Source organism: Semicossyphus pulcher, unplaced genomic scaffold (genome assembly GCF_022749685.1).
Source record: "Semicossyphus pulcher isolate SPU_LCO1_2020_fin unplaced genomic scaffold, fSemPul1.0.p SCAF_14, whole genome shotgun sequence".
Taxonomy (NCBI): Eukaryota; Metazoa; Chordata; class Actinopteri; order Labriformes; family Labridae; genus Semicossyphus; species Semicossyphus pulcher.
Genome location: NW_027211648.1, coordinates 9,748,043 through 9,773,968, shown reverse-complemented (window position 1 = coordinate 9,773,968; position 25,926 = coordinate 9,748,043). Strand labels below are relative to the sequence as shown.

The following is a 25,926-nucleotide window of genomic DNA, read 5'->3' as shown; positions in this document are numbered from 1 at the left end:
CATACTTGGCCAATTAATTGATTCATATATATATATATTCTTATATATATATATTCTTATATATATATATATATACATATATACATAATAAATTAAAATATACATTCATTATTAAGTAAGGGGCTCCTCTGTATAATATTAATCATACATGTAACCAAATATAATGAAGGCTAGAGAAGTTTTACACCTGAGATTTTGACTACATGTCAGCCAATTAACATTATGCCCATTCTGAGTTTAAACTTGTGTACATGGAGTGAACCATGACTTGTTTAATAGGTTGTTGTTTTTCTGTCACTGTGTGTGCTTATTGAAAAGTAGTTGGATTAGGTATGATTATAAACATTGCACTACATACAGAAAAAAATGCAATACTCCATCGAAATTGAAAAAGTAAAACATCCAAATAAACACCAAATTGGCCATGATTTTTCTTTTGAGGACACAAGTCAAAATAGATTTTTCTTCTTTTCTTATAAATAGACAGATGAATATCATTTGTTCACTTTGCCAAGAAGTTAAAATGGTTGTTATTTCACTGTTTATGGCATCAGTCACATAGGGCCATCGTTGGCTGAATGTCACCTCCTTGTGGTCTTTGGGAGAAATGGTCTTTTCGTCGGTGGCCGCGTTCCAAACAAATTAAATTGTATCCTCCAACACTATCGAGATAACTTGTTTTTAGCATAATTCAAAAGCTGAAACGTTTCGATTTTTAATTACACGTCGTATGTATGTTATAACAGTCGAAAAATGTATAATATATAAACGATCATTGGTCTGTTTGCAGCGCGCGCGCGTCCACCGTTGACCCGCGAACGAGCTTTAAAGACCCCGGCGCGCCCCCGAGCTGTTGCGAGGGGTGATCGAAGCGGGGCCGCGCGCGCAGGAAGGCTCATGATCATCACAGAGTCGTCACGTCACGGATCCGCAGCGACCGACAGAGATGCTGAGGTGACAGGCAGAAGGAGAAAAGGGACGATCACATTCAGACATATTTCCCCCATCACCCCTGCTGTTTTTATTTTCTAACCACCGACACGACGTCCTCCACCCCTTCCTATGGACGGTTCACTCGCTATGGGATTCCGCTTAATGTCGTCCCCGCCGCCTCCAAACGTAGAGGATTTTTTGTAACCACACCCGGCTCTTCTTTGGATCAAGGATTGGCAGCAAAGACCCGAGGTAAGCATCCAGAAACCGGAGGCCGCCCGTGCTATGCTTCCCCTCTTTTGGTTTCGCCTCCTTTCTACGACAAAACAACCCATTTTCCCGCGTTCTGCTTCATGCATTGAGTTTGGTATCCTGCATGTTGTCAGAGGTTTCAGAATAACCTCCCACACGCCAGGCAGGATGAGGTTGCGTGGCCTGTGGTTGTGGACGGCCAGTGTGCGTGGACGCGCCTGAGTAAATCTGCTGTGGCAACCAACTCGCTATGCAACAGCTCTCCACAGCAAATCCAGACAGTCCACTGCAGGGAGGGCAGCTGCTTTAACTGTGCAGACTAGCATGGCAGCTAGCTTGGAAAATGTGTTGTGACATTGCTTCAGCTTGCTACAAGTCATTGACAACAACCCAGACTGTTTTTTTTATGTTTTTCTACACACATTGAATTAAGGATGCTAGGTTCTGATTTTGTAAATTACTTATAGAAGCCATGCACCAAATAGAGATCCATTATGCCATATAAACAAACACTCCTGAATCTCATCTCTAATAGTTTATTCAGTTTAAATCAATAGCAAACTGTGATTTGTGACCTTTGTTAATTTGTCAGATTGTTTAAATGCATATTTTAGTAAAAAGTTTAAGCTAGTCTATTTAAGCAGAGCAGGAAAGTTAGGCTTAATATTAAAGGTGTTAAATTCTGTTTTATTATAACAACAAACTACTTATCTTTTAAGATTAAAAGCTGCATTGTTCACACATTAATATTCATTACTGGTGTGGCAGAGGAAATGTAAATGTCTGGCCGATTGGCACAACACTTTTTTTTCCCAATCTGGCCCTTCTAAAAAAAAAAGTAATTAGATAGGCCTGAACAAGAGAGTGGATGGCCTCCTCGTGGCTCCTCCTGGTGCACACAAAGTTATCAAAACAGACACAAATTTCATCCATTTGCAGCCCAACAAGTCTGTCTGACTTGCTACAGAGCCAGACCACACTTGTATTAGACAGAAAATGAGCAGTTTGATTTTTCTGTCAAGTTTCTGCCGGCTTTTCTCACTTGAGTCATCAGAATCAGAAGTACTTTATCAGACAAATTATAGCGTTACAACTGTATATACAAGAGAGAAAATAGAAAGGTAATAAATAATTAAAATACATTTGTACATTACGTTAAAGATAAGTAGCAGCAAGACTTACTGCATGTATGATAACACAAGTTATTGCACATGTAATGTAACGTTAATGGCTATGGCGTTGTGTGATTATTGCACATGTTAAAAATAAGTAGCAGCAAAGCTAATATTGCATGTTAAAGCAGCATAACTAGTTATAGATGGTGTTTACCGACAGTCTGCATTTTGTAAATATTTACAGACCAAAAATGTCCACAATCAATCTGGAAGCAGGAGGAATCCTCTGTTGACATCTCATGCTGCTCTACGTAGCTGAAAAACTTGCAGCTTCCAGCCGACCGAAAGGGCAGAGGCGACGACGAGCTGCAGTCAGCACATGAAAATGGCACTGCACCATCGTCGCCATAGAGATGCGGGGGGTCAGGGAAACGTGATTCATGATGAGACAGGAGCCGTTTTTTTTAAAGATTGGGATTAGTTTTTTTTTCTCCAAGGTTTGCTGGCTCCTCCTTGGGCTGGTTTTCTTCATTGATGGTGATCTGTATCGAGGAGGAGGTGGAGGAGGAGGAGGAGGAGCAGAGCCGTGCCTCTCTCTGAGGTGTGAGATTAGTCACAGTGTGAGGCAGCCCGGCGTGTGCATAGGTGTGTGTGCACTTATGCAATGTGTGTACGAGCTTGTGTTGGAGTGCATGTGTGTTGGTGAAGTGGGTGAAGCTTGTGCAGTCTATGGTGTGAATGGCTGGTAGTATCTGAAGGTTTTTCCTGCTTTTCTGACTCATGTGTTTGTGAGGGATAAAAAAGGAAGACTCATCCCAACGTTTGACCCTTAAAAGTAAAGGTTAAGTTGGGTAGAAATGACCTCCCAAAACATCCATATTTTCCTCTGTATCTTCCAGCTTCTGTTTTGTTTTTCCCCTTTGATTAATTTTGAACAAGTTACAAACGTGCTATGAAAGGATGCCTCATGCATTGTAAAGCAGATGTGCCAGAAAAAAAGTATTTCTTCCCTCAAAGGAAGGAAAACTAAATTAGAACACGGGGTGACCTTGAAGTAGTGACACAGCACCCAGCAGAGGTTACTTACAGTCAGTTCCTCTCATCCCTCTGGGTTAAACGGGTTTTGTGCAGCATGCTTCCTCTGTGACGTCATGCTCAGCGTTGTCCTCAGTTAGCATGACTTCAAAAGACTCCTCTGATGTTCTTCCAATTGCTTTTTTTGTGTCCACAAAGATTTCCAGGCCCCCAGATGATGCCTGATACTGACATACGTTGTTGCCAAAAAGAGGCTTTTATACAGCAGAGGTTTGGTTGGTTTGACTTTGAAGGTTTATAAGACAAAAACCTGCAAAACAAATGACTTCCCTGTTAGCTTCAGCTGTATTTTCTGTCAATAGCATACATAAGCCCCGTCCAAAAACTAACACACAGCTTTTTTGCTTGGTGGGAAAGGTTACAATCGGCATTCAGACCCGGGTCAAATGACCCAGGTGATTACTGCTTGGCTCCAATCAGCAATGATGGGAACACAAAACTTGTGTCGACACGCTAATCTCCGCATCTCAGCTACAAATTCCGCCCGTCGGACGTGGTTCCAAATTTGTTAGCGCCGAGTAATAGATACAATAAAGACCTAACCACCGTAACATCTTCACTGGCCTCCATGCTGCTTACCAAAGAGTATAATGTAAGTTTTTGTGCGTACTGTTGTTTACTAACCCTGTTTCCGGCGCATTGGTGACGTCAGACCGTGACGCAGAAAAGAGACCAAAAGGAGTATACTTCACTGGCAATGGGAAAAGAGACAATCTGCATTTATAAGCGGGTCTTCCCGGGTTTGAAAAACCTGTGTCAACACGCTACTTTTGGTGGGGGTCCACGGTAAACACAAGTTGCTAAACATCCCCACGTTAGCATTGTTATTTTGAGCATGTTAGCATTGAGTGGCCTAACATAGCTCCTAGCGTGGACGTAGTCTCTTGGAAATGGTCATGAATAGTGACTCAATATTAATAGAATACACTTCAAATGCTATTAGAGTAAATGTATCAAGAAGAGATTTATAATCTTAAGACAACACGTCCAGTGGTGTCATCTTTATGTTACAGCATACTTGTCATTTCACTGTTTTCCAGTCAAACCACGCTTTGCCCTCGTCCATCTCCCAACCTCAGCCTGGTGCATGATGGGATTGATTGCCTCCTTGATGTCTGGATCATGCCCTGTAACCAAATAATGTTTTGAAGGCGCGTTGCATAACGGCAGAAGCCTGGGCGCCGTGTGCAGAATGATGAATCGAAAGTCGGGTTCTGCTGGGTTGGCTTCAAGCGTTTGAAGACAGACTAAAGGAAGTTACCAGCGTGTTCTCTCCTGAGGAATGCTTATCTCCAACACGGATGTTGTATAATACAGGAGAATATACACAGCTTATCCAGGGGAAACTCCACTTGATCCTTATTGTATGGACACTCTGCTCCTTATGTAAAGGAAGCTTGTAGTACATGGCAATTTATTATTTATAAACGTCCTGTAGGTTGTAACTAATGGTTTAATAATTAATCAGTTACTAATGTTTTATAAATCAGTTATAAGCTATAAATAAGACCCACTTATGGGTTACCAGATAGCGCAGAATTCCTCCAGCAGCACAGTTGTCTTTCTAAGTCATCATTTTATTCACCCTCTGGGAAAAAAACTGCAGAAAATTAGGACCAAAATAATTTATTCATAACTTTATGCAAAACTTTGATACCTTCTTAGAAAGTGTGTAATCCAGAAGAAAGTTACGACAAAAAAGTAAGTGCTGTTGGAGGGATTTTTCACAATCTGGCAACCCACATGTTCTTCCTTGGAGCTCTATCTGATCTATACAGCTTAAAGGTATAATAAGTAGGATTTTTCCTCGCATTTTGTCAACAACACATTCAAACAGAGCTCACTCTCACGCTCTCGTGCCAGAACACGCCCATCCCGCCGAGCTAACACCGACAGCATCACGGTAACCTTTGCGCTAGCATGCTAACCGCCGGTTACCTTTACGCTAGCATGCTAACCGCTGGTTAGGTCTGAATGGGGCCCAGTAGTTGCTAATTTGAACCACTCCCACACTCACATATACGCTGAACAGCGCCCCTCCTGAAAAGGTCCCGTCCAAAGCAAAAACAGAATAGATGCAGAGGGAAGGGTCTCACAAGGGTCGGCACACACACTCACCAACACACGTTTAGAGGCCCATAAGTGATGATTTATATTATATTATATTATTATAGTCTTTATTTTATTTTTCTATGAAAATCCTACTTATTATACATTTCAGTAAATAGTTTATTATACTAATCTTAAGATGATTTATTAAAGCAATATTAAAAACCTTTATTTTGAGGCCTCAGAGGACGTGTTCCAGACCAGTATTTGGATGAATTTTGTCTAAGGTTTGCTTAAAATCTGGTGTTACAATATAAGCTCACTTAAATTATTAAAAGTAAACAATAGGCTGTCTGAAGCAGATTAATGCAACTTTATGCAGTAAAATATGATGAACATGAATGTATTTGTACAAAAACCATACTGCAATATGCTTTATATTTCAAAATAACGCTCTATTAATTTCAATTCCTCTGGCAAATCACACCAGAGCTGACGATCCTAATGTAAAATTAGGCAGATTAAACAGTCTCATTATATCTGATGGGACTTTTAGTGCTTTCTTCATTAGACCTGCTGCTTTGCTGTCACACACAGAAGATTAATAGCTGGTAGAAATGATACTAAGAAGAAGCGTCTTTGTAATTTAAGATGCAGAGATTTTGCTTGCGAGGTGGTGGGGCGAGTTTGTCTAGAGGAACAGCTGCTGGCAGCAGGTGGGGCAGCTGCAGCGATGGTCGGGTATCAGAGAGCTCGAGCCAGTGAGCCAGGAGTTTAACTTTGTCTCGCCAGTTGGGCAACTTTCAAACTTTCATTTGAAGTTCAACAAGGCCTTAAAAAACAGGCCTTTTGCATTTAAAACCTTCCTCTTACACACCCAAGAACCTGAGCTTGAGATCCTAAAGTTATCTGTCTGTTAAGATAAACCTCATCATCTAACAACTTTGTTTCTCTTGGGCTTCCGTAGGGTTCTCCATCAAGGCTTGAAATGTCCGGCCCAGTCTAAGGTTTCTGGTCGAGGAGGGGAAGCAGTGAGGACAGCGTCCCTGGTCCACAGACGGGATGAGCGGGGGAGCGGAGCAAGCTGACATCCTAGGCGCGCTCTCCCTTGTCAAGGAACGATGGAAAGTGGTAAGTGACGTGTTATTCGGCGACAATAGGCAGCGTGTTTGTGCAGCTCCATCACTGCCTGTCCCCCGGCTCTGCCTCTCCACAATAACAACAACTCTTTGTTCATCAAACGATGCATTCCCCCTTCGTGTGAGTCTTCCCTCTTTCCTCTTAAGTGTCTCACCTGTGCGTTGGACAGTTTGGGGTCATGTGTCTCTGTCCAGGTAGGTCTGCTGCAGTGTTGGAGAACTAAATATAGCCTGTGAAGCTATTTGTGGCAGTGCAGTGTTCTATAGGCAGCAGCAGCAGCGTTCCCCCAGGGGCCCATGTCTCTCACTGCTGTGCCAGCCAGGGTGCCATGTGAGCCTGTTATTGCTCACTGGCAGCCTGGCACCACTTCCTGTCTTCCAAGGAGTGGAGTTACATAACAGTGCTGCAGCTAATCCTATGACTTTAGCTCTGAGTGCGACACAACACTGTGTGTGTGTGTGTGTGTGTGCGTGTGTGTGTGGAGGACAGAGAAGGACACGTGGGAACGTAAAGCTCTGCGAGTGCTGAAGCTGAAACAGTAGAATTGCTGGGTGCACTTTGACTGAGTGGAATATGGAAGAGATCAGAGTGATTTAGTCACATACTGAACGCTTTTATTGTTTTGTTGAGAAGAATGTGCAACCTAATTTGCTCATCAGTGCAAAGGAGCTATTTTACATGTTTAAGTCTCATATATTCCTGTCAGGTAGAGCAGAAGTGATCAGTACTTGATCAACAGGAAATTTAATCGGCTACTATTTTGATTGTTTTTTTATTAGTAATCTTTAAATGATTTTTCAAGCTAAAATGTAAAACACCTCTTAGTTCCACCTTCTCAAAGTTGAGGAATCTCATGTCTTCTTTCTCTCTCAAGCAATTCGAACACATAATCTAAAGCCATGGTTCTCAAGTGGTGGGTCAGGACCCAAAGTGGGTTGCGCAGCTGTTTTTAAAGTGTCGCAGATGTGTGCTTGAAAAAGTTGCAAAACGTTTTTTTGTTTCTTGTGACGTGCAGGTAGTAGTAGTGTTGCATTTATGTTGAAATTTTTTAGTTTATTTCTGTTGAAAAAAAGCTGCTAACTGAGTACATTTTAGAGGGAATATTTTCCACATATACACTGCCACCTGCTGGTCATTTTGCGGGATGTTTCATTCTGTCTGAGGTCCAAACTGCACCATTTTCATTAAATACATTTGAGTGTTGCAAAATGTGGGTTACGTATTGTCATTAAGTAGGCGGCGATGGGTCCTGAGTCTCCATCTGCTCTAATTGTACGGAATTGATGCCAAAGCAGCCCCCCTGATAGGCTGCCATCTTGCAATGGTGACGTCATTTGGAACCAGAGTCTGCGTGGTAGAGATTGGCGAGTGGCGCCGCCGTTGCCACTTCCGCTAACCAAAACACACACTTAACTTACCGAAAAAACAGCAAGGATCCCGCACGTCGGCGTGTTTAACAACAGAACAGCTTCTTTGTGTTGGTCTGAAGCAGACGTTCACAGTTATGGAAACATCAATAACTGTAGTGATTGTTTTAGTTACCTCTGCTCTCGTCGTTCCTCCTCTGCTTTGCTATTCCGAATTCACAAAAAAAATTTCAAGGCTTTAAAAATGACCACAATAACAAAAAAGACAGGACTCTAAAGTATCAATACATATATTTAATGCTCATCCATCAGTCTGTGAAAGTTTTGCACAGTGTTAAAAGTTGAAGCACATTGAAGGAGCAGTTCTCCCCTGGAAAAAAACAGTCAGTCACAGCTGGTGTTCTCTGAAATCGATAGAAGCAATAATATTTGAAATTTGCGCCATAGCGGAGAAAGTTGTACAAACAGCTCGTGGTTTCGCCCATTCTACATTCCTACAACACCCAGCATGCATTGCGCCCCTCCCTCTGAAAGGAGTGGCCCAGTGAGAGTCGCTGGAATGAAATACTACTGTTTTCAAACCTGACGATTTTGAACGAGACCCTACAAACATTATGGAGGGTGTTTATGTGTTGACCTTAACCCCTGACTTTCCTGAGAAGAAAGCAAAAAAAATCCCTTTGTCAATCTTTACACATTTTATAATTTACATCTCAGTGTCAGTGCACTTTACATACAGACTGTAAATGTTACAACATTAAATCCTCATACATTGCTTCATCATCTCTCTCCAGGTGAAGAAGATCGGTGGCGGTGGGTTCGGGGAGATCTACGAGGCGGTGGACCTGCTGACACGGGTCAGCGTGGCGCTGAAGGTGGAGTCGGCCCAGCAGCCCAAACAGGTGCTCAAGATGGAGGTCGCCGTGCTCAAGAAGCTCCAGGGTGAGTCCAAATGGAATCAGTGGATTTGGTTACATTTCTGGGACCGATCGATTGATCGTCCCTGACACGGTGACCTGTGGAGTCGCTCAGAAGAGGGATCTGGTGTGTAGCATTAGCATTTAGCAAAATAAACAACAGAAGGAACAGAAACATTTTCTTTCAATAAGTCGTCCTGAATAAAAACAAGTAAAAAACGTGGGAAGAAGCAGACCAGTCCAGGAAAGGCAGGGATGGCCTTTGTGCATCAATAGCAGCTATAATAATAATCTCTCCCTCTGAGACCACATATAGATCGTCTGACTCATCTGCAAACACAGTTTGGACCAGGATCAGCTCAGTTGCCTTTAGTTCCTGCGGAGAAAAAAAAACACACCTTCATTCAGGCGGGAGCCGCAGAAAAACATTGGGTTCTAATCGTGGGAGTGGGAAGTTTCAGATGACTGTGACGGAATACTAGAAGGAGAGGAAGGACACTCCCAACGTCTCACAGCAGAGTCAAAGACAGCGCCTACAGGGGCGGTTGTATGGTTTTACTCCTTTCTTGCTTTTTTTAACCGTATCTCTCCCCCTCCCCTCTTCCTTCCTGCCCTTTAACCACTACGCCTTTTTTTTCTCTCTCCCCTCTAAGAGGAAAATCAATGTGCTGGGATCATGTTTGCTGTCTAATGGCTGCGGCCTGGGGCATCATGGGTTTGTTGCTTCCTGAGGGAATCGGCATGTAACTTTAGACAGGCTGATCTCCAGTCCCACAAACACTGCTGACCATCCCAGCTGTAACGAGTCAACATCGACCCGCGGCCTTATGAGAGGACTAATGGGTCGTATCGAGCTAATAATAGCACCTTTAACTTTATAATTTGTACTATTGTAGAGCTATATAGTGAAAGGATGTGTTTTAAATAGCAGCATCATTTGTTAGTAATAGTTTGCATTCTTTGTGCTGGTGGGGACGGGGTGTGGCTGCAGTCGAGCTGCCACTGCAGCAATGTACTATGAGACTGGAGCCCGCACACACATGCACAAACACAAGAGGCATTCATGCACATGTGTAGCCCGGGTGTTGCGTGCTTTATAGCCTATTAATCAGCGGGGTAGGCATAGAGGGAGAAGCTGGTGATGCGGTTGCAGCGAACTGTAGTGACTAAAATGGGAAGTGCAGGGAAATATGGACATTGACTTCATTGTGATTCACACAGCATGCTGCATCCTGTGAGCAAATGATGCAGCGGCTGTCAGGTGACCTCAGCTTTCTCCTCTGGTGGTAGCCACTAACCCTCTTCTCCTTTACATCTTAGGTAAGGACCACGTGTGTCGCTTTGTTGGATGCGGCCGCAACGACCGATTTAACTACGTGGTGATGGAGCTGCAGGTTCGTCTAAACACACTCATACACTCATTATTAGCTTTGTTTCTGCACAGTGCGACACGTCAAACTTGTACTAATTGGAGTTTTTATTTTTATCCGATGACACAAGATGATCATCAAAATGATTATAATTCATCCTGATGGGAACATGAATAGCTGCACTTGTTAGCATGTCTAATTAGCCCCGGCGTACAGCAGCAACACTGTCCATGTAGAGACTCTGACAGGATGTTCACACACTCTGTAACCTGCTGTGATCCACAGAGGCATCAAATTAGCTTCAATCACCCATCCAGCACAATAGGCTGTATAAGGCAATAATAACCACGATCACAACTTCAAATTCATTGATGACAGATGAACTTTATTTTGAAGTGGTGTTGATGTGGTTTATACAACCATACCCACAGGAATGGTACATTTTCATGTACTGGACAGGCCCCAGCCCGCACCATGTTTTTAATTATAGATCATTTGTGCTGCTGCATTTAGAACTGTTGGTTTGTTTTCTGTCCAATCAACATGTTAGCTGTCATCACTTTTGAACCTTTCAGTCAGAAAAACTTTAATTTGTGATTCAACTTTCCTTTAAAATAAACATGTAGTATTTTGTTGTTGTTTGTTAACATGCTTGAGTACTGTACTTAAATACATTTTTTGAGTATCTGATAGACCGATTATCGGCATCGGCCTTTTTTTAAAATCCAACGGCCGATAAGAGATCAATTTAAAACTGGGTTATTTTGGCTCTGATGCAGCCGCGCGTCTCTGTGTGCAGTCACTACTCTGTCTCCGGCATTGTCCCACCCACAGCACTCATTGGTCACACGCAGAGCCATGGCACGGGTAACCGCCAATCAGCAGTGAAAGCTGTGCATGCAGAGTGCTCACACACACGGCGGAAAGGAGAAAAAGTTCATTTCTTTGCAAATTTTATTTAACTTTGTTTTATTTACTTACTAAAACTTCAGGAAGTTATTTATTTAATTATTTAAATTTTCAGTTAACTTTATAAGAGATGCTGCTGACCCTGGGAACTCCCTGCACTTTTTGCTTGTTTGTTTAATAAACATATGCTTAAAGGCATTTAAACAAAGTTAAGTGTTGGAGTTTGTATTATTCAAAATTTTGACGCCAATATTTTCACTTTTACTGCAAATGAATATCGGCTCCAAATATCGGTTATCGGCCTCCTTGATTACTAATAATCGGTATCTGTATTGGCCCTGAAAAAACCATATCGGTCTATCTCTAGTATCTGTACTTTACTTGAGTATTTTTTTTGGGGGAAACTTATTACTTTTACTCCACTACCTTTCTATGAATGTCCTCGTTACTCGTTACTTTTGCTCTGAAGTCAGCTGATGACTTCTCTTTTCTAAAATCCAAAAGATACTAAACTGTGTTTGTGTAGTTCTGCGTGTGGTTTGTCTCAGTGGTGTTGCCGTACCTGTACCTCGCGCGTCTCCATGGTTGAACGTAGAGCAAACGCAGAGCAAAAAGCAGTATTGTCCACTTTTGCGCTTCCCTTGGAGTAATATTTGACCAGGAGTATCTCTACACCGCTGCTCTCTGCTAACTCATCTTGCACACGTGCTCTCTCAGGGTCGTAACCTGGCCGACCTGAGGAGGAGTATGACCAGAGGGACCTTCAGCATCAGCACCACCCTGCGTCTCGGGCGCCAGATCCTGGAGGCCATAGAGAGCATCCACTCCGTCGGCTTCCTGCATCGTGACATCAAACCGGTGAGTCACAGCTGGCTGGCTGCAGGACAAGACATTTTGTTCTCAGTTCCTTTTAATACCAAGCACAGATGTACTTCTATATATTCCAGACACAATACAATATTTTAATTCCTATTGTCTGGGTGGTGTACCGATGCACTTTTGTTCATTGGCTGCAAGTTTTTTTTGCTTACTCAGTACTTTGTTTTCCTTCTTTTCTGCACCTACAACAAGTTGGCCAAACGTCCAAAATGTAGCATAATGTAGCTTCTGTCCTCTGAGCTGCAGTAATACGTTTGATTCCACATTAGCAGCACACTTATCCCCTTGGACTGCATTACTTTTTAAATAGACATGTGCTTGTGTTCATTATTAATTTTGATTATGCTTCTAACAGTTCTCCTCTTTGTCTCTGCTTCAGTCCAATTTCGCTATGGGCCGCTTTCCGAGTACATGTCGAACCTGCTACATGCTGGACTTTGGTTTAGCTCGCCAGTTCACCAACTCGTGCCAGGAGGTCCGACCTGTGAGTCCCCCTCCTCTTTTTCCTGAGTGTAAACTGGGCTTAAAGCTGCATTTATTATTTTTTTAATGTTAACAATGGCTCATATTTCACTGGGTAATTAAAGAGCTTAATCCACACAGACGTTTTGTAGCTCATTGTTTGGGTTTTATGGCCAACAACTGTGCTGTTTTGATTTAGTCTCGTTGCTCTCATCCACCTTGTTTTCAGCAGCAGGAGGTTCCTGTTTTCAGTCTAGCAGACTCTGATTTACCCACCGTGTCCTATTTGCCCAGTGTCACCTGGCCAACAGACAAGTTAGCTACTAGCTGTTGAATAAAGTGAAACCTTAAAAAAACAGAATAAATACTGGAGCTGGATTTGTTTGTTGACCAAAAACGCATCTTTAATTAATGCTTTATGCGTAAATATGCAAATGATTTCTAACAAGTATTCCGTAAATACATAATGTAAAATTTATGTAAATATTGTGATGCTCAGGGCGCAGGTTTAGCGCAGTTGGTAGAGCAGGCGCCCCATGTACAGAGGCTACAGTCCTCAACGCACTGATCGCAGGTTTGACTCCCGGTCTGCTGATCATTTGGTGCATGCCATCCCCCACTCTCTACTCCCTACATTTCCTGTCTATCTTCATCTGTCCTATATAATAAAGGCAAAAGCCAAAAAAATAATCTATAAAAAATGATATATACTGTGATGCTTGGGCTCAGCGGTTATATCGGTGACCATGTGCAGAGGCTATAGTCCTCGATGTGGCGGCCCCGGATTCAACTCCCGCCCTCGGCCCTTTGCCGCGTGTCATCCCCACTCTCTCTTCCCCCACCTCCGCCACTATCCGCTGTCCTCTCTCTAAAATAAAGGCATAAAAAGCCCCAAAAATCATCTTAAAAAAATAATATTATGATGCTTGGAACATTACACTTGATCCTAATAATGGAAGAGATTTCAGTACGAGCGAGATGTGTGACTGTTTGTCTGATTTGGTGAGAAGTCTTGCTGCAGCATTCTGTAGGCGATTTGTCCCTTTGCTGGTATCATCACTCTCTCCTCCCAATATTTCTTGTCTTTCTTCAGCTGTCCAATTGAGCAAAGGCAAAAAGGCCAACAGATAATCTTAAAGAAAAAGAAATTGCTTTTATAAATTACACTTTTATGAGTATTAAATCGCAGTTTTTCTTTGTTTCGTCAGCCCCGTCCGGTGGCAGGGTTCAGAGGAACAGTCCGTTATGCATCTGTCAATGCACACAAGAATAAGGTCAGTATCCGTCTATCCTCTGCAACAGCTCTTTACCTTTATTTAGCCATTCTTTATTTTGTTAACTCAACTTCTGTGTAATTCTGCAGGAGATGGGTCGTCATGACGACCTCTGGTCTCTCTTCTACATGCTGGTGGAGTTTCTGGTCGGTCAGTTGCCGTGGAGGAAGATCAAGGACAAAGTGAGAAGAAGACAATAATTATTATCCTCCGTGAAGGCTTTGACAGCCCTCTCCAGGTATCAGTGAGTGATGAGATGTGACAGGTTTGTGTGTGTGTGTGTGTGTTCATTCCCAGGAACATGTGGGGAAGCTGAAGGACACTTACGACCATCGCCTGATGCTCAAACACCTGCCGGCAGAGTTCGGCGTCTTCTTGGAACACATCTCCAACCTGGACTACTTCACGAAGCCCGACTACCAGGTGACAGAGGGGTCTCTTTTGGATTGATTAAAGAGTTTATCTGACCGCATACGAGTGCTGGATTTAGCAGGTTATAACATAGTAACCTGTAGACATTAAAATGTGTCATATGCCTGTTTTTAAAAAGTGTTTCAAGACGATTTCTCTTGAATATCTTTGAATAAAACTCCAAAAAACGTAAATAATGTATTTTTGTTGTTACAGCTGCTGATGTCAGTGTTTGACAACAGCATGAAAACCTACAATGTGGTGGAGAATGACCCTTACGACTGGGAGCGGACCGGCACAGACGGCACTTTGACAATCAGTGCCACTGCAACAACACCGCAGCATCACACCCGCCTCACTCCGGCACACATGGGGTGAGTTTGATTTGATGCGCGTTAACCTGGACTGTCTTTTATAGCCTTGAACGTGAAGTAATAGTTGTGTCTTTTGTTTCCACAGTATGGCGAATGCCTCCCTGATCCCTGGCGACCTGCTGAGAGAAAACACAGACGAGGTTCTGCAAGACGAGCAGCTCAGCGACGTGGAGAACAACCCGGCCCCGGAGCGCATGCCGGGGTCTCCCCTCCACCCGCACCGCAACCAGGAGGCGGACGTCTGGGAGGAGCTGGACCGCAACAGAAACCGTATCAGGACAGCAGTGTGGAAGGTAAACAGTTGACTGTTAAAATCCACCTATATTTTTAGGTTATCGTTTATCAGTACTAACAAACCTGTTTTCCCAGGCGGGAACAGAGGAAGAACACAGCAACAATCAGGGTAACCAAGGACACCAGAGCCCCTACGCTGGGCCGAGCCTGGGTTCCCCAGTCAAACACTCTGATGTGGGGGCCTCAGATCGCGATGGCCCCCTTCTGAGGAAGCTCCGCAACATCCACAGTTTTGAGCTGGAGAGGAGGCTGGGCCTGGAGTCCAAGCCCAGCCCAGAGCGCTTCCTGGAAGGCTGGTATGTCTTTTGTTTAACTGATTTATTTTCAATTGTCCTGTGGATAATAAGATAGAGAATAGAAAGTTGACTATTTGTGTCGTCTTGTGTCTCTTTAGTCCAGCAAAGCAGCAGCTTGCAGCCCAGCACCAGGAGAAAGAGGCAGACGGAGCTGCAATCATCCCAGTAACTCAGGGTCAGGCTGTACCTGCCGGGGACCGTCCTGATAGAGTCTGGCACTACGATGAAGAGTTCCGGTCTGGTGGTGGTTCTCCTAAGCCGGCGTCCTCTGGATCTCTGGAGCAGGGAGAGGGGGCAGTCAGCAGCGGGGGCTTTGTGGCCCTCAATCTGAGCTCAGGGAGGCAGGACGTTGACTCAAAGGAGTGGGTAATGGTGGAGCGGCCCGGTGGCTCTCCTGGAGCCAAAGTTACCCCCAGCCCCTCAGAGGAGGATGACGAGCCGGAGGTGCTCCAGCCAGGGGAACAGTCTCCTGGGTGGGAAAAGGGCAGCCCAAGCCCTATCTCTGGTAAAGCTAGACAAGAAAGCATGGCTTCCTCCAAGGGGAGCGCAAAAGTGGACAAGTTGGAGCTCAGTGTGGGCCCTGCGGGCACCCTGCCCCCTGTCACTCCCACCAGCCCGGCTGAAGCTCTGGCTGAGGGAGTTCTCACCCAGGTAGGCCCTTTTATTTTGAAGGTCATCTCCCAACATGGCATACATGATACTGACTGTAGTCAGCATTTTTACGAAGTTAAAAAGCTGCACAGAGTTCTAGCTATTGAACCTCAATGCTAATATCATACAACAGTCAGATTTCCACCAGCTGCATCTTGTTGTAGTGTGAAGCTAAATGTTACTGCTCTGTGTTTTCACGCTTCTTGGCTTGTGTTAGACGGAGATATTTGTGTCACAACTGCAGAGCTGTTTATCAGATCACAGCATGGGGAAAGAGAGCTTTTCGCTTTGAGATGCACTTTGATTTGCAAAATGTATTACGCACAATTTGATCTTATTTGCAGCCGTTTGCATTTGATTGGTTTTATTTACTTAAAAAAACGAATTATTTCTTTCCAAAATATGTTTTGGTTTGCATCGTTTAAAATCCTTTTTTGCTACTTTTTTAATCTTCAACCAGCCCAACGAATTCCAAAATCCTACATGTTCAACATAAATCGCTTTAACTTAAGGAGTAACTGTCCCCTCACTCTCTCCTACAACCAGAGCAACTACCTACAAGTTGAAAATGTACACTGCCTTCCCAAAATCTGCCTCCCTCGCCTCTTTCTTTCCTCCTTAGCTTTAGATCTAATCTTTGTAATCCTCCCCTCGCTTCAACTTGCCGTCGGGCTCCCTACCAATGCAACTTAGCTGTCCTACCTCACAGCACATCCACCATACTCCCTACATCTCCTCACTCCCTCACCGATCTCACAACCCCTCCTCTCTCCACCTCCCACTTCTCCCCCTCCCGTCTCTTAGTTCCCCACCTCTCCTCCGTCCCTGCCTGAGGAGGTTGCGATCCGGACATGCAGCCCCATCCCTCTGCGCTCTCCCAGCCCTCACACTCTCCTGACCACCTTGTCGGACCCGCTGCACCTGCGGCAGCCGCCGGGCCTAAGGCGCAGCCAGTCTGCCGACCACCAGCGACAGGAGCGTCCCTCCTCTTCCTCCTCCTGCCACGCCTCCCTACCACAACCACCAAACCCCGCCCCCGGCACCCGTTCGCCCAGTCGCCGGAAACTGCCGGCCATCCCGGCGGGCGCTGCCAACACCAAGTTCCCCTCTGTCATACGCATCACCCGCGCCCAGCTTCAGCAGGTGATGAGCCCGTCACGTCCCGTAAAAAGACTCCATTCAGCTTCCTTTACATCCGTAGCAACACACCACACCGCCTGTCAACATTTTTGTTCTTTTTTCCTTTTTTTGTTTAAGTTGCTTATTTTGGCTTCTTTGTTCCGTTGGCTTGCTTTTTTGTGTTGTTGTCAGGCAGCTCTCTCCAGAAACCATGAGGGGCATTGTGCAGGCCAGACAGAGCATGGGTCAGATGTGTCCTTGTGTCTGGACTTGTGTTCTTGTGATCTGAATAGGGGTGTGTGTTTGTCTGATTGTGGCATGTGTGTTTGGAATGTCGAGTCATGACTACAGGTTGCATGGTCTCTTTTGTTTCAGATCGTCTTTGTCCTCTCTATCTTTCTCTTCCTCTCTCTCTCCCTGTATTTGTTCCTCACCCTCTCTTCGCTGAAGCCCCCTGCGAAGTTGCGTGAACGTTTCCTGTCCTACTTGCTGGTTTAGTACTCACAGCTTGACTGACACTGCCATAGCACTTGTGTGTTTCGGTCTCATAATGGTAGCTATGGTACTGCATGCTGTTGCCAAACTAATCACCATTTGTAACCCCATTTTACAAAATTCTTCTTTTCTCACACATCTGCATCAGGCTCTTGCTACAGAACTACAGCACAACTCGACATGTTGTAGTCTATCAGCAACAGGCCTTTGACTATTAGCATATTATTCCCATTGTAAGTGTGGTTTATTTTCTGATAACACTTGTGTGTGTTTCTCTTCCCTCCCGTGTCTCCACCTCCCCCCTCCCCTCCAGTTGACGGCTCAGCGTCCCTCTGGGCTGTCCTCCCAGTCAGGATCAGACAGTGCCCCACAGTGCCTCCTGCTGGAGAGGCGTGGTGAAGCTGAAGCTGAGGCTCAGCAGGCCCAGGAGCGCACGGTGGACATCAGCTCCCCACAGGACAATGTGCTCGCTCACCCAGGGACGCCCACAGACCCCCTGGCTGACGCACTGGTTAATGGAAACAACCACACCAAAGCTCAAAGCCCTGCGCCAAGCCGCGCGTCTTCCCCGCGCTCCCCCCGTTCTCCACGCTCGCCTCCTCTGCGCTCGCCTTCCTCTCCACGCTCGCCTCGCTCCCCTCACTCCCCTCGCAGCCCCGTGCTTGCCAACGGCCACCTTTCCCCGCCAGTTTTAAGTAACGGAGCCTTCCCCAAGCTGAAAGACCCTGAGAATGATTATGGCCACACTCCCTGCGCCGCAGAGCCTCAGCTGAAGGAAGAGGAGAGCGGAGAAGTGAACCAGGCCCAGGATCAGACAAGCGTCCCCGTCTCCTCCTCCCCCGTCGCCCCACGAAAGGACCCCAGCCGGAGGCACAGTCGCATCCCCATCCTGGAGCCGTCCAGCCTGCTGGAGCTCCCTCCTCCCGGGTCTGCTAAGGAGAAACTCCTGCAGAAGAAAGCGAGCCACCAGGGCCCGGTCCCCTCTCCCACTGCCTCACCCTCCCTCTCTGACAGGCGTGGCCCCATCGTGGCCTCCCTCGCCAGGGATCCGCTGTCCTCCACCTCCGACCGCTCTCAGGATGAGGACTCTCTCATGGGTTCCCGCTCCGACCGCCAGGGAGATGAAGCTCCTTCCCTCTCCTCCTCCTCCAGCCCTCTTTCCCGCAAGAGCAGGATCCCTCGCCCCATTCAGTCAGCTTCTTCTGCTGAGCAGCTGGCTGCCCAATTCCAGCCCCGCCCACCGCCTGGAAAGCCGCCATGCCGCCCGACAGTGGAGGGCAGGTAAGTTGTGTTTTTAAATCTATTGTTCCCTCAAACATTCACTTACTTATTAATTACTTATTTCTTTACTTACTTGTTAAAGAAATATTGGTAAAGCAATAATGAGATGAGAAGACTGATACCATGTCTGTATGAATATAAAGCAATGATTAGCTTAGCTTAGCATTAACACTGAAAGCAGGGGGGTCATACTATGTTAATTTACAGATAATGGCATATAAGTATTTTTTCTTAGGCAAGGCTAGCTGTTTCTCCTAGCTTCCAATCTTGATGCTAATTTATGCTATCTTAGCATAGGAGAGTGATCCTGATCCATTCATCTGACTCAGCAAAAAGCCAGTTTCCTGCTTTGCTTTAAATGACTCAGCAGTTTATCATAACCTTCCTTGCTTTGTGTACCCACTCAGGCTCAGACGTTACCGCATTCGAGCTGGCAGCAACAGCGACTCAGACCTCCTCACATGCCTTGCTCAGCTGATGCACGGCTCCCGAGGCTCCCCGCTTCACCACCGCTCCTCAGCCCAGCACGGGGGCTCCAGGATGGGCATCTGCAGCCTGACCAGCTCTCCGCATCACCACCGCAGCTCCAGCGCTTCCCCGCGCAGCTCCTCCTCCCTGCAACGCTCCGTCAGCTCCTCGCCCTCCCGCCACGAGCACCGTGGCAGCGGGGGGATGAGTTGCCTCGGCCGTAGCCGCTCGCCTCCGAGCTTCTCTGGCTCCCCGCCTCCCCGCCGCTTCTACCCTCACCACCAGGAGTCATGCTGCAGCCGCCAGGCCCGCACAAGCCCCTTCCACCTGTCCAGGGGAAAAGGCTGTAGCCGAGAGGGCAAGTGCTCCAGCAAGCTGAGCAGATAGTCGCCCAGCAGGTTGTGCTGCCACAGCAGGAGACGGGAAGACTCCAATTATGATAGATTAGACCATAGTCAGAATAAAAGCCTGAGTCTTCCTCTACAATTAGAAGTAAATCCTGTTTCCCTTTTTTAGCTCTCAGTCTTAATAATACACTTGTCTCGTCGTTTCCCGCTGTTATCTTCACTCTTATGTGCACACAGGGTGTGTTGTTTGTTAATGTGCCCAGATTTAAAGGGGTACTCCAGGAGTTAAGTGTTGCACCTCCATGAAGCTGTTAGAAGAAAGACTGGCCAAAATCTGTGCGGCAAGAAGCTGTAATTTCTTGACTTTAAAGATATAATCTCGAAGTTCTCAGTTTCGTTCTATTTGGCGGCAGCTGATGGCGATAAAAGGCAATTGCGGGCGCATACGTCCTACATAACCAGACGTCTACGGCTGGCTCCCTTTAACTCTTGATTTTCTTCGCCGTCTGTCGCTTTCCTTTTTAGACTGAGCGTCCATTTTTTTTCTTTTTCTTTGGATTTTCACTTATTTTTGAAGTTGTATCTGTCGTCATCGATCTTTCGTTTGTTCAGCCATAGTAGATTACTGTTTACTCGCAACACTTGCAGAGACCAAAAAAGCAGCCGCGTAGCTCCGCCTACCCTCTCTGGCAGACCAACCACTGCTGGGTGATGGAAAACGCGTCACTAACTGGCCATAGGCTCAATCACCATTGTGTTACCTCATTCGCCGATAGATAGTGACTTAACAGACATTTATTTACATGAAAATCTTCGAGATTATATCTTTAAGGCTGTAAAGCTGCAAAAGTGCTCTGCCTACATTTTCCATAATGCAACTCATTGAGCATGTGCCCAGTTCTTTTAATCACCTGCACCTCCAGCTCGTAATGAAAGTGTATTTTAAGTCCCACGTCCAATCTGAAATCTAATTCACAGCTTGTGAACTTGTGTAAAATCAATCGAGTGCCCCTATAAATCACATGAACCGTGTTGACTTATCAGGGTTCTCATCTTTAATATCATGTTGTACATCTAAATAACATAACTGCAAAATTAAATGGTGATTTACCAATGCAAAGTAGGACTATAATACATTATCAATAGGGCCAATTGGCACTTAAATACATCCATTTCCTCTTTAATTATCTTCATACATGCTGCACCACAACGTAATATAATTTATTTATCTCTTTTATTATTAATGCACTTGGATAATACTGATGGAAAATCAGTAAAGCTGATCACAACTTTATTAAATATGGGCCTGGGGTTGACTCAGTTGTCTCCTCTGTATTTGGAGATTGCAGGCAGGGTATAATATTTACTTTATGCTATATGTGAATGTGTAAAGCCAGAACTTGTGTACAGTTGTATTTATTGAGATATTTATTTTGATGCTTAGCGATGCTTTCGACTCCCTGCCCTCCTCCGTGTGATAGTGGATGTATGGTTTTCGTGTCACTCACATTAGTCTTTAATGTTTAATCGAAGGGATCACGCCAACGTGACCCTTTTGTACAATCAATTATGTAAAGTGCGTGAGGACACACACCTTTTTGTGCCTACTGTGTTGCTAAGAGGGGGATCGAAATATCAAACTGAATGAAGTTAGAAAAGTGACGTGGCAGTGTAGTTGTAGTCGTAGCAGTGGTGAGCCTAAACAACACAAGGTGCATTACTGTTGAGTAATGTTCAGACACAGATGTTTGTCTCAGCGTGTGCCTTGGCACTTTGGGCAGCTTGAGGATTCACCTTTGGTTTGTAATTGTTGTAGGAGCCAAAAACAGACTTGTGCCAGCAGTTATAAAACAACCCTTTTCACCAGTGTTCTTTTATGTAGAAAAGGTAGCAACACAAATGTTTGTAAGTCAAACACAATTTGAGCAAGAGTTTACTTGAGGACAAAGTAGCTAATATTTCTAATGACAAAAAGGAAACCGAACCTATAGAGCCGGTGTGTACGATTTACTGGGATCTTAGGTATAATATTCACACGTTTTCATAGGGGTGTGATCACCTAAAATTAGGAATCCTTGTGTTAATGTTAACTTGAAAAGCTCTTCATTTTGTCAGTTGATCATCTTTAGCTGTCTCATTGTTCACACAGAAATGCAGGAATAACAGAGTCTCATCTCTGAATGGCTCAAATCTTTAACCTTAGCTCATGACGTGAAACACTAGCGGTGCTTACCCACTTAAGTAACGTGGCTAAAAAATTCGCCCCCATTCATTGTGTATTGCAAGCAGCAGCTCAAAGCATGCTGGGATACCTAGCAACGCACACCCGGCAAGCAGCGCCACATTTTAAAAGCTTTTCTCCATCATTATGCCATAATCATGCATTTAAAGAAAACAGTGATATACTATTTAGTGCATAAACCTTGTGGGCATGGATGGATTATCATGACCACGGTCCCTATACAAATAAGCCTAGTACACGTGCAGTGCATTGCCACCACACGTCTCAACACTGCAGTCTTCCTGTGACCTTAGGCTTCAGTGGAGGCTTTAGCATTAGCATCAAGGTCCCTGGGAGGCAGCACTGTAGCGACCCCCCTGCTAAAAGTATCACAATCACCATCCACTTGTTTTTTATTTAGAAATGTTAAAGTCGAGGGTATTCGATGTACTAAAGCGACATCTGTAGCATCTCTTTCTTTCTTTACTTTGCGTTTTGCCAACCCCCTGAGCATACGTTTCTCCATTTTCAAAATGTCATTTTGACCGAGAAATAGAAAGTTAACGTAACCCACAACCTTGTTATTACGTCTATGGAATTTAATTGCTAATTAAACATTGTCAAAATAACATTTATTTTCCAAACAAAAATACTTAACACATAAAAAGAAAGATGTTCATTCTTACGGCCAAGGGCCCCACATTGACTCAGGGCCCTGCATCCGTCTATGCTTTAGGGGTGTTGGTTTGATTTTAAAGACCAGCGTGGCTGGGCGGACGCGAATGTTGGTGAATTGGTTGCGTACAGTGGGTACACACTGTAGGTTGTGGTCTGGAAATGTTTTAATTTCCAGAACAGACAAACAACAAGACTAGGTCAAAACCTAGTATGTGGCTGACCGCATCAGGTCAGTGTGCGCTTTTGTGGAAGCGTGGCGTGTGCGTGACGGCAGCAGGATGTGTTCATTCTCATTTGAAATGCATTAAAACAGATGAGTGTTTACACTGCTGGCGTGACACGCGCATATTTCGCGCGATTCGCGCCGAAAATGTAGAGAATATGAGAGTCGCCTATTTTTACCGCGAGCGGTTCTCGGTCAAAATACACAGTAAAAATGAATTGTGAAGAGTACTATTGATCTCGGTCAGCAATATTAACGTCTCTTCCTGTAGTAAAAGTAACAGGCTGGAGAGTAAAGTGGGTCAACACTTCCGGTATGCTTTTTCAAAGTAAAAGCCTTATCTGGACTTCTAACTCCCATCATTTGTAGACAATGCTTTTATTTTGAAGTGTTTCTCGGGCCGTTGTTGTTGTTTTTGTAACTTTATTTGGCTTTGAAAGTACTGTCACTCACTCGCTCGCTCGCTCAGTCAGTCAGTCACATACAGACCCATGTGTAGGGCTAACTCTGGCGGTCAGCCAAAAACACTGACTCTAGACAGGGCCTTTTGCTTGCTTCTATTTTTCACAAATTTTGCTGCCACCTTAGGTTCTCCTACATGCCAAAAAGGGAAGTGTAAGGGGACTTCAACTTTACCACTAGATGCCACTAAATCGTACACACTGGTCCTTTAACTGTCCTGTATATATTTACATTATATACATCAGGGCAGTGTTGGATATAAAACATAAAATGTGAATTTCAGACCTCAAACACCACTTTGTCAAATGTTTTCAAAAACAGAGGCCATATGTACATACAGTATATCTCTCACACCAAAATGATGTTCCATGCTTCCATGTGCAAGAGTATTTAGTTGTTTTCGTTCCTCCTTCACTGGAGAATGTCTTTTCTATAATGACACACAGTATGTTTGTTCACAAAGCAAAGGAATCAGAGTATTGTTTGTGTTTAATTTAGTTAGGATTCCTCACTTTAAAAACACAACCTCCTCCCACTTCTCCTCTGCTTGTAAGATACTGTAAAATAACTCCAGCTTCCTCCCAGTGCTACTCTTTGCATGCTCGACACAGAAAATAGAGAAAAAACCAACTACTGAGTAAAAAGCTGCATAACACTTCCCATCACATGGCATCTATCTCTTTGGATATGACTAGTTGCTGCACTGACTTGGGATGATTGTGATGCTGGGACATGATAGACTGTATTTTTTATCAGTGCAACCTAGCTGACATGAGGCACAAAAGAAATAACCAGAGCCGTAAAAGTAGGAGAAAAGACTTTGCTGCGTTTAAAGCACTTGTATCGTATGAAACAACACGTGAACGGAGAGATGAATGGCAGTCATCACCTGTACAAGAAAATAATTGCATTGCCAAATATTTTGATAAATTTTGCAGTATGTGGTTTGACTTGAGATGTGATGAATATGGGAGTGTATCGAGGTTGAATGGGCTTTGTAGATATAACATGTTCTGTGTTTGTGTGACTCGTGCTGATCTTGCAGATACCTACGCTAGCCTCGCGGAGCAGCTATGATGACTCATCCTGAAGGCAGACAGCGTTCAGTCAGTCAGCCGCCTTAATGTCTCTTCTCTGCCCCTCTGTGCGTAGCGAGGGATGACTGAGCCTTGTCTGTGTTGGAGATCATTCCACTGTTAGGCCAAGATGAGCCTTCCTGTCACTTCTCTCGTCTGTAAACGGCATGTGCTATCATGCCTGCCAGCGGGGTCAAATATATTACCACTGTAAATCAGTGCTGTGCGCCATTAATCGATCGACTGATGGGAAATTTCTGATTGCAGTATTCAAGGTGTGTTTGTCGGTGTGATAACTGTATGCTCACAAACAGAGGTGTGCATTTCCTACATTTTGCCAGCAATCAATCTCTGAATTCTCCCTATTTCAACGCTCTAGTTCAGGCTCTCAGATTTCAAGTTATTTCAGAATGCTATTGTGCAGACTTTTTTAATATATACCTGTAAGATATTCAAAGTAATTATTTAAATAAAATAATCATCGTAAAACCATAACCTATAGCGTGAGTGAAAGGGACAAACACTAAACAGTGCTGCTGGTTCTAAAAGATAATCATGTTTAAGTCATTATTATTGCACATAGGTGGTGTGTAGTTGTAGTACTAGTGATACCTTCCAGAAGAGATTTTCTTTGTCACTTTTTAGAGTGGCCTCCTCATAGAGATATTTATTGTAGCTTGCAAGCATTTGCGGATACAGATACTCATAAACCTACAGAACAAACCCAGCTGTTTTATTTTGTTTTGAAAGGTGAGGTGGAAACTAATAACAGCTTTTGGTGTGCACTGGTACACTTCTCATGTCATTGGATAACTTCGTAACTTATAAATACTTGACAGAAATTATTTATTGTAACAGTTGCTTATTTGCCCATCCATCATTTTGACTTAAATTTTTGGGATTTTTAATGGTCGATATTTTTGTGTTGTAACGTACGTCACGGTTTTGAAATGTAACTGTACAGTCTCAAGGAAAGAATGTAACAAGTGGGAGTTTTGCATTGTATATAACTGTAATTATTTATGTTTATTCTATCATTTGTATCATATCAATGCCCTGTACAGTGTTTTTTTTTTCTTTTTTGTTTAAAATTATTTTGTATTTTATTTTTATAAACTGGTTATAAATAAAATACTCATTCCGCATGCAGATAAAATCTTGTGAAAGGTTTCTGTTTTTTTATTCTGAAATGCTGGGCACAAAGGTTAGCAGCAGACATCACTGTTTGAGCAAAAGGAAAGTTAAATATTGGAATAAGATTCAATATCAATTCTAAACATTCAATCAAACATGGGGAATAATAGATTCTAGACTGACTGACGTTAAATAAGCACCCCCAGGCGTTCAAGGAAGGTTAATGCCTCTTGGTGTTTCACAAGCGCCACCCATTTGGAGAGGGAAGATTACAGTCAAAGTCAGCAACAGTAATTTTATACCTTAACTGTAGCCTATTCTGTAACTGTAATTTTTCTAAATCACTGATCTAAAATTGCTGGCCTTGATTTATTGCAAGTCAATTCTTATGCTATTTCCGGCTTTTTAAAATTTCGTTAAAGAGATCATTAGTTAAATCCGGATTTTACATTCAACAAGCTGTTCCTGACTGTCCAATATTAACACCTAGGTTTAGTGCAGTGAACCTGTCACCTAAAAGTACTGTCAGTATTGCCCATAGGGTATTTTCTCATCCGTAGCTGGATTACGTCATACGCATTACGCAGCCGCGTACACGCTGACCCCGCCCCCTTCCCCTCAGTCCTCTAGCCGC

The 25,926-nt window shown here is 44.2% G+C and overlaps 1 protein-coding gene across 1 annotated transcript; it reads left to right on the top strand.

The window, feature by feature from the left end:
* Positions 1-963: 963 nt before the first annotated feature.
* ttbk2a (tau tubulin kinase 2a) lies at positions 964-25,308 on the top strand. Its single transcript, XM_069662001.1, has 16 exons — positions 964-1,185; positions 6,412-6,575; positions 8,746-8,893; positions 10,189-10,262; positions 11,865-12,005; positions 12,406-12,510; positions 13,697-13,762; positions 13,852-13,944; positions 14,060-14,185; positions 14,390-14,547; positions 14,633-14,840; positions 14,917-15,137; positions 15,236-15,788; positions 16,593-16,931; positions 17,716-18,683; positions 19,091-25,308. Exons 2-16 carry the CDS (start codon positions 6,507-6,509, stop codon positions 19,536-19,538), a joined length of 3,717 nt encoding a protein of 1,238 aa, XP_069518102.1. The 5' UTR covers positions 964-1,185; positions 6,412-6,506; the 3' UTR covers positions 19,539-25,308.
* Positions 25,309-25,926: the final 618 nt, after the last annotated feature.

Bases quoted from the DNA above. Each gene is read 5' to 3' on its own strand.
- ttbk2a (XM_069662001.1), top strand. From the start codon at position 6,507: ATGAGCGGGGGAGCGGAGCAAGCTGACATCCTAGGCGCGCTCTCCCTT. The intron at 12,006-12,405 runs GTGAGTCACAGC...TCTCTGCTTCAG, and splicing joins TGCATCGTGACATCAAACCG to TCCAATTTCGCTATGGGCCG. The intron at 13,763-13,851 runs GTCAGTATCCGT...GTAATTCTGCAG, and splicing joins TCAATGCACACAAGAATAAG to GAGATGGGTCGTCATGACGA.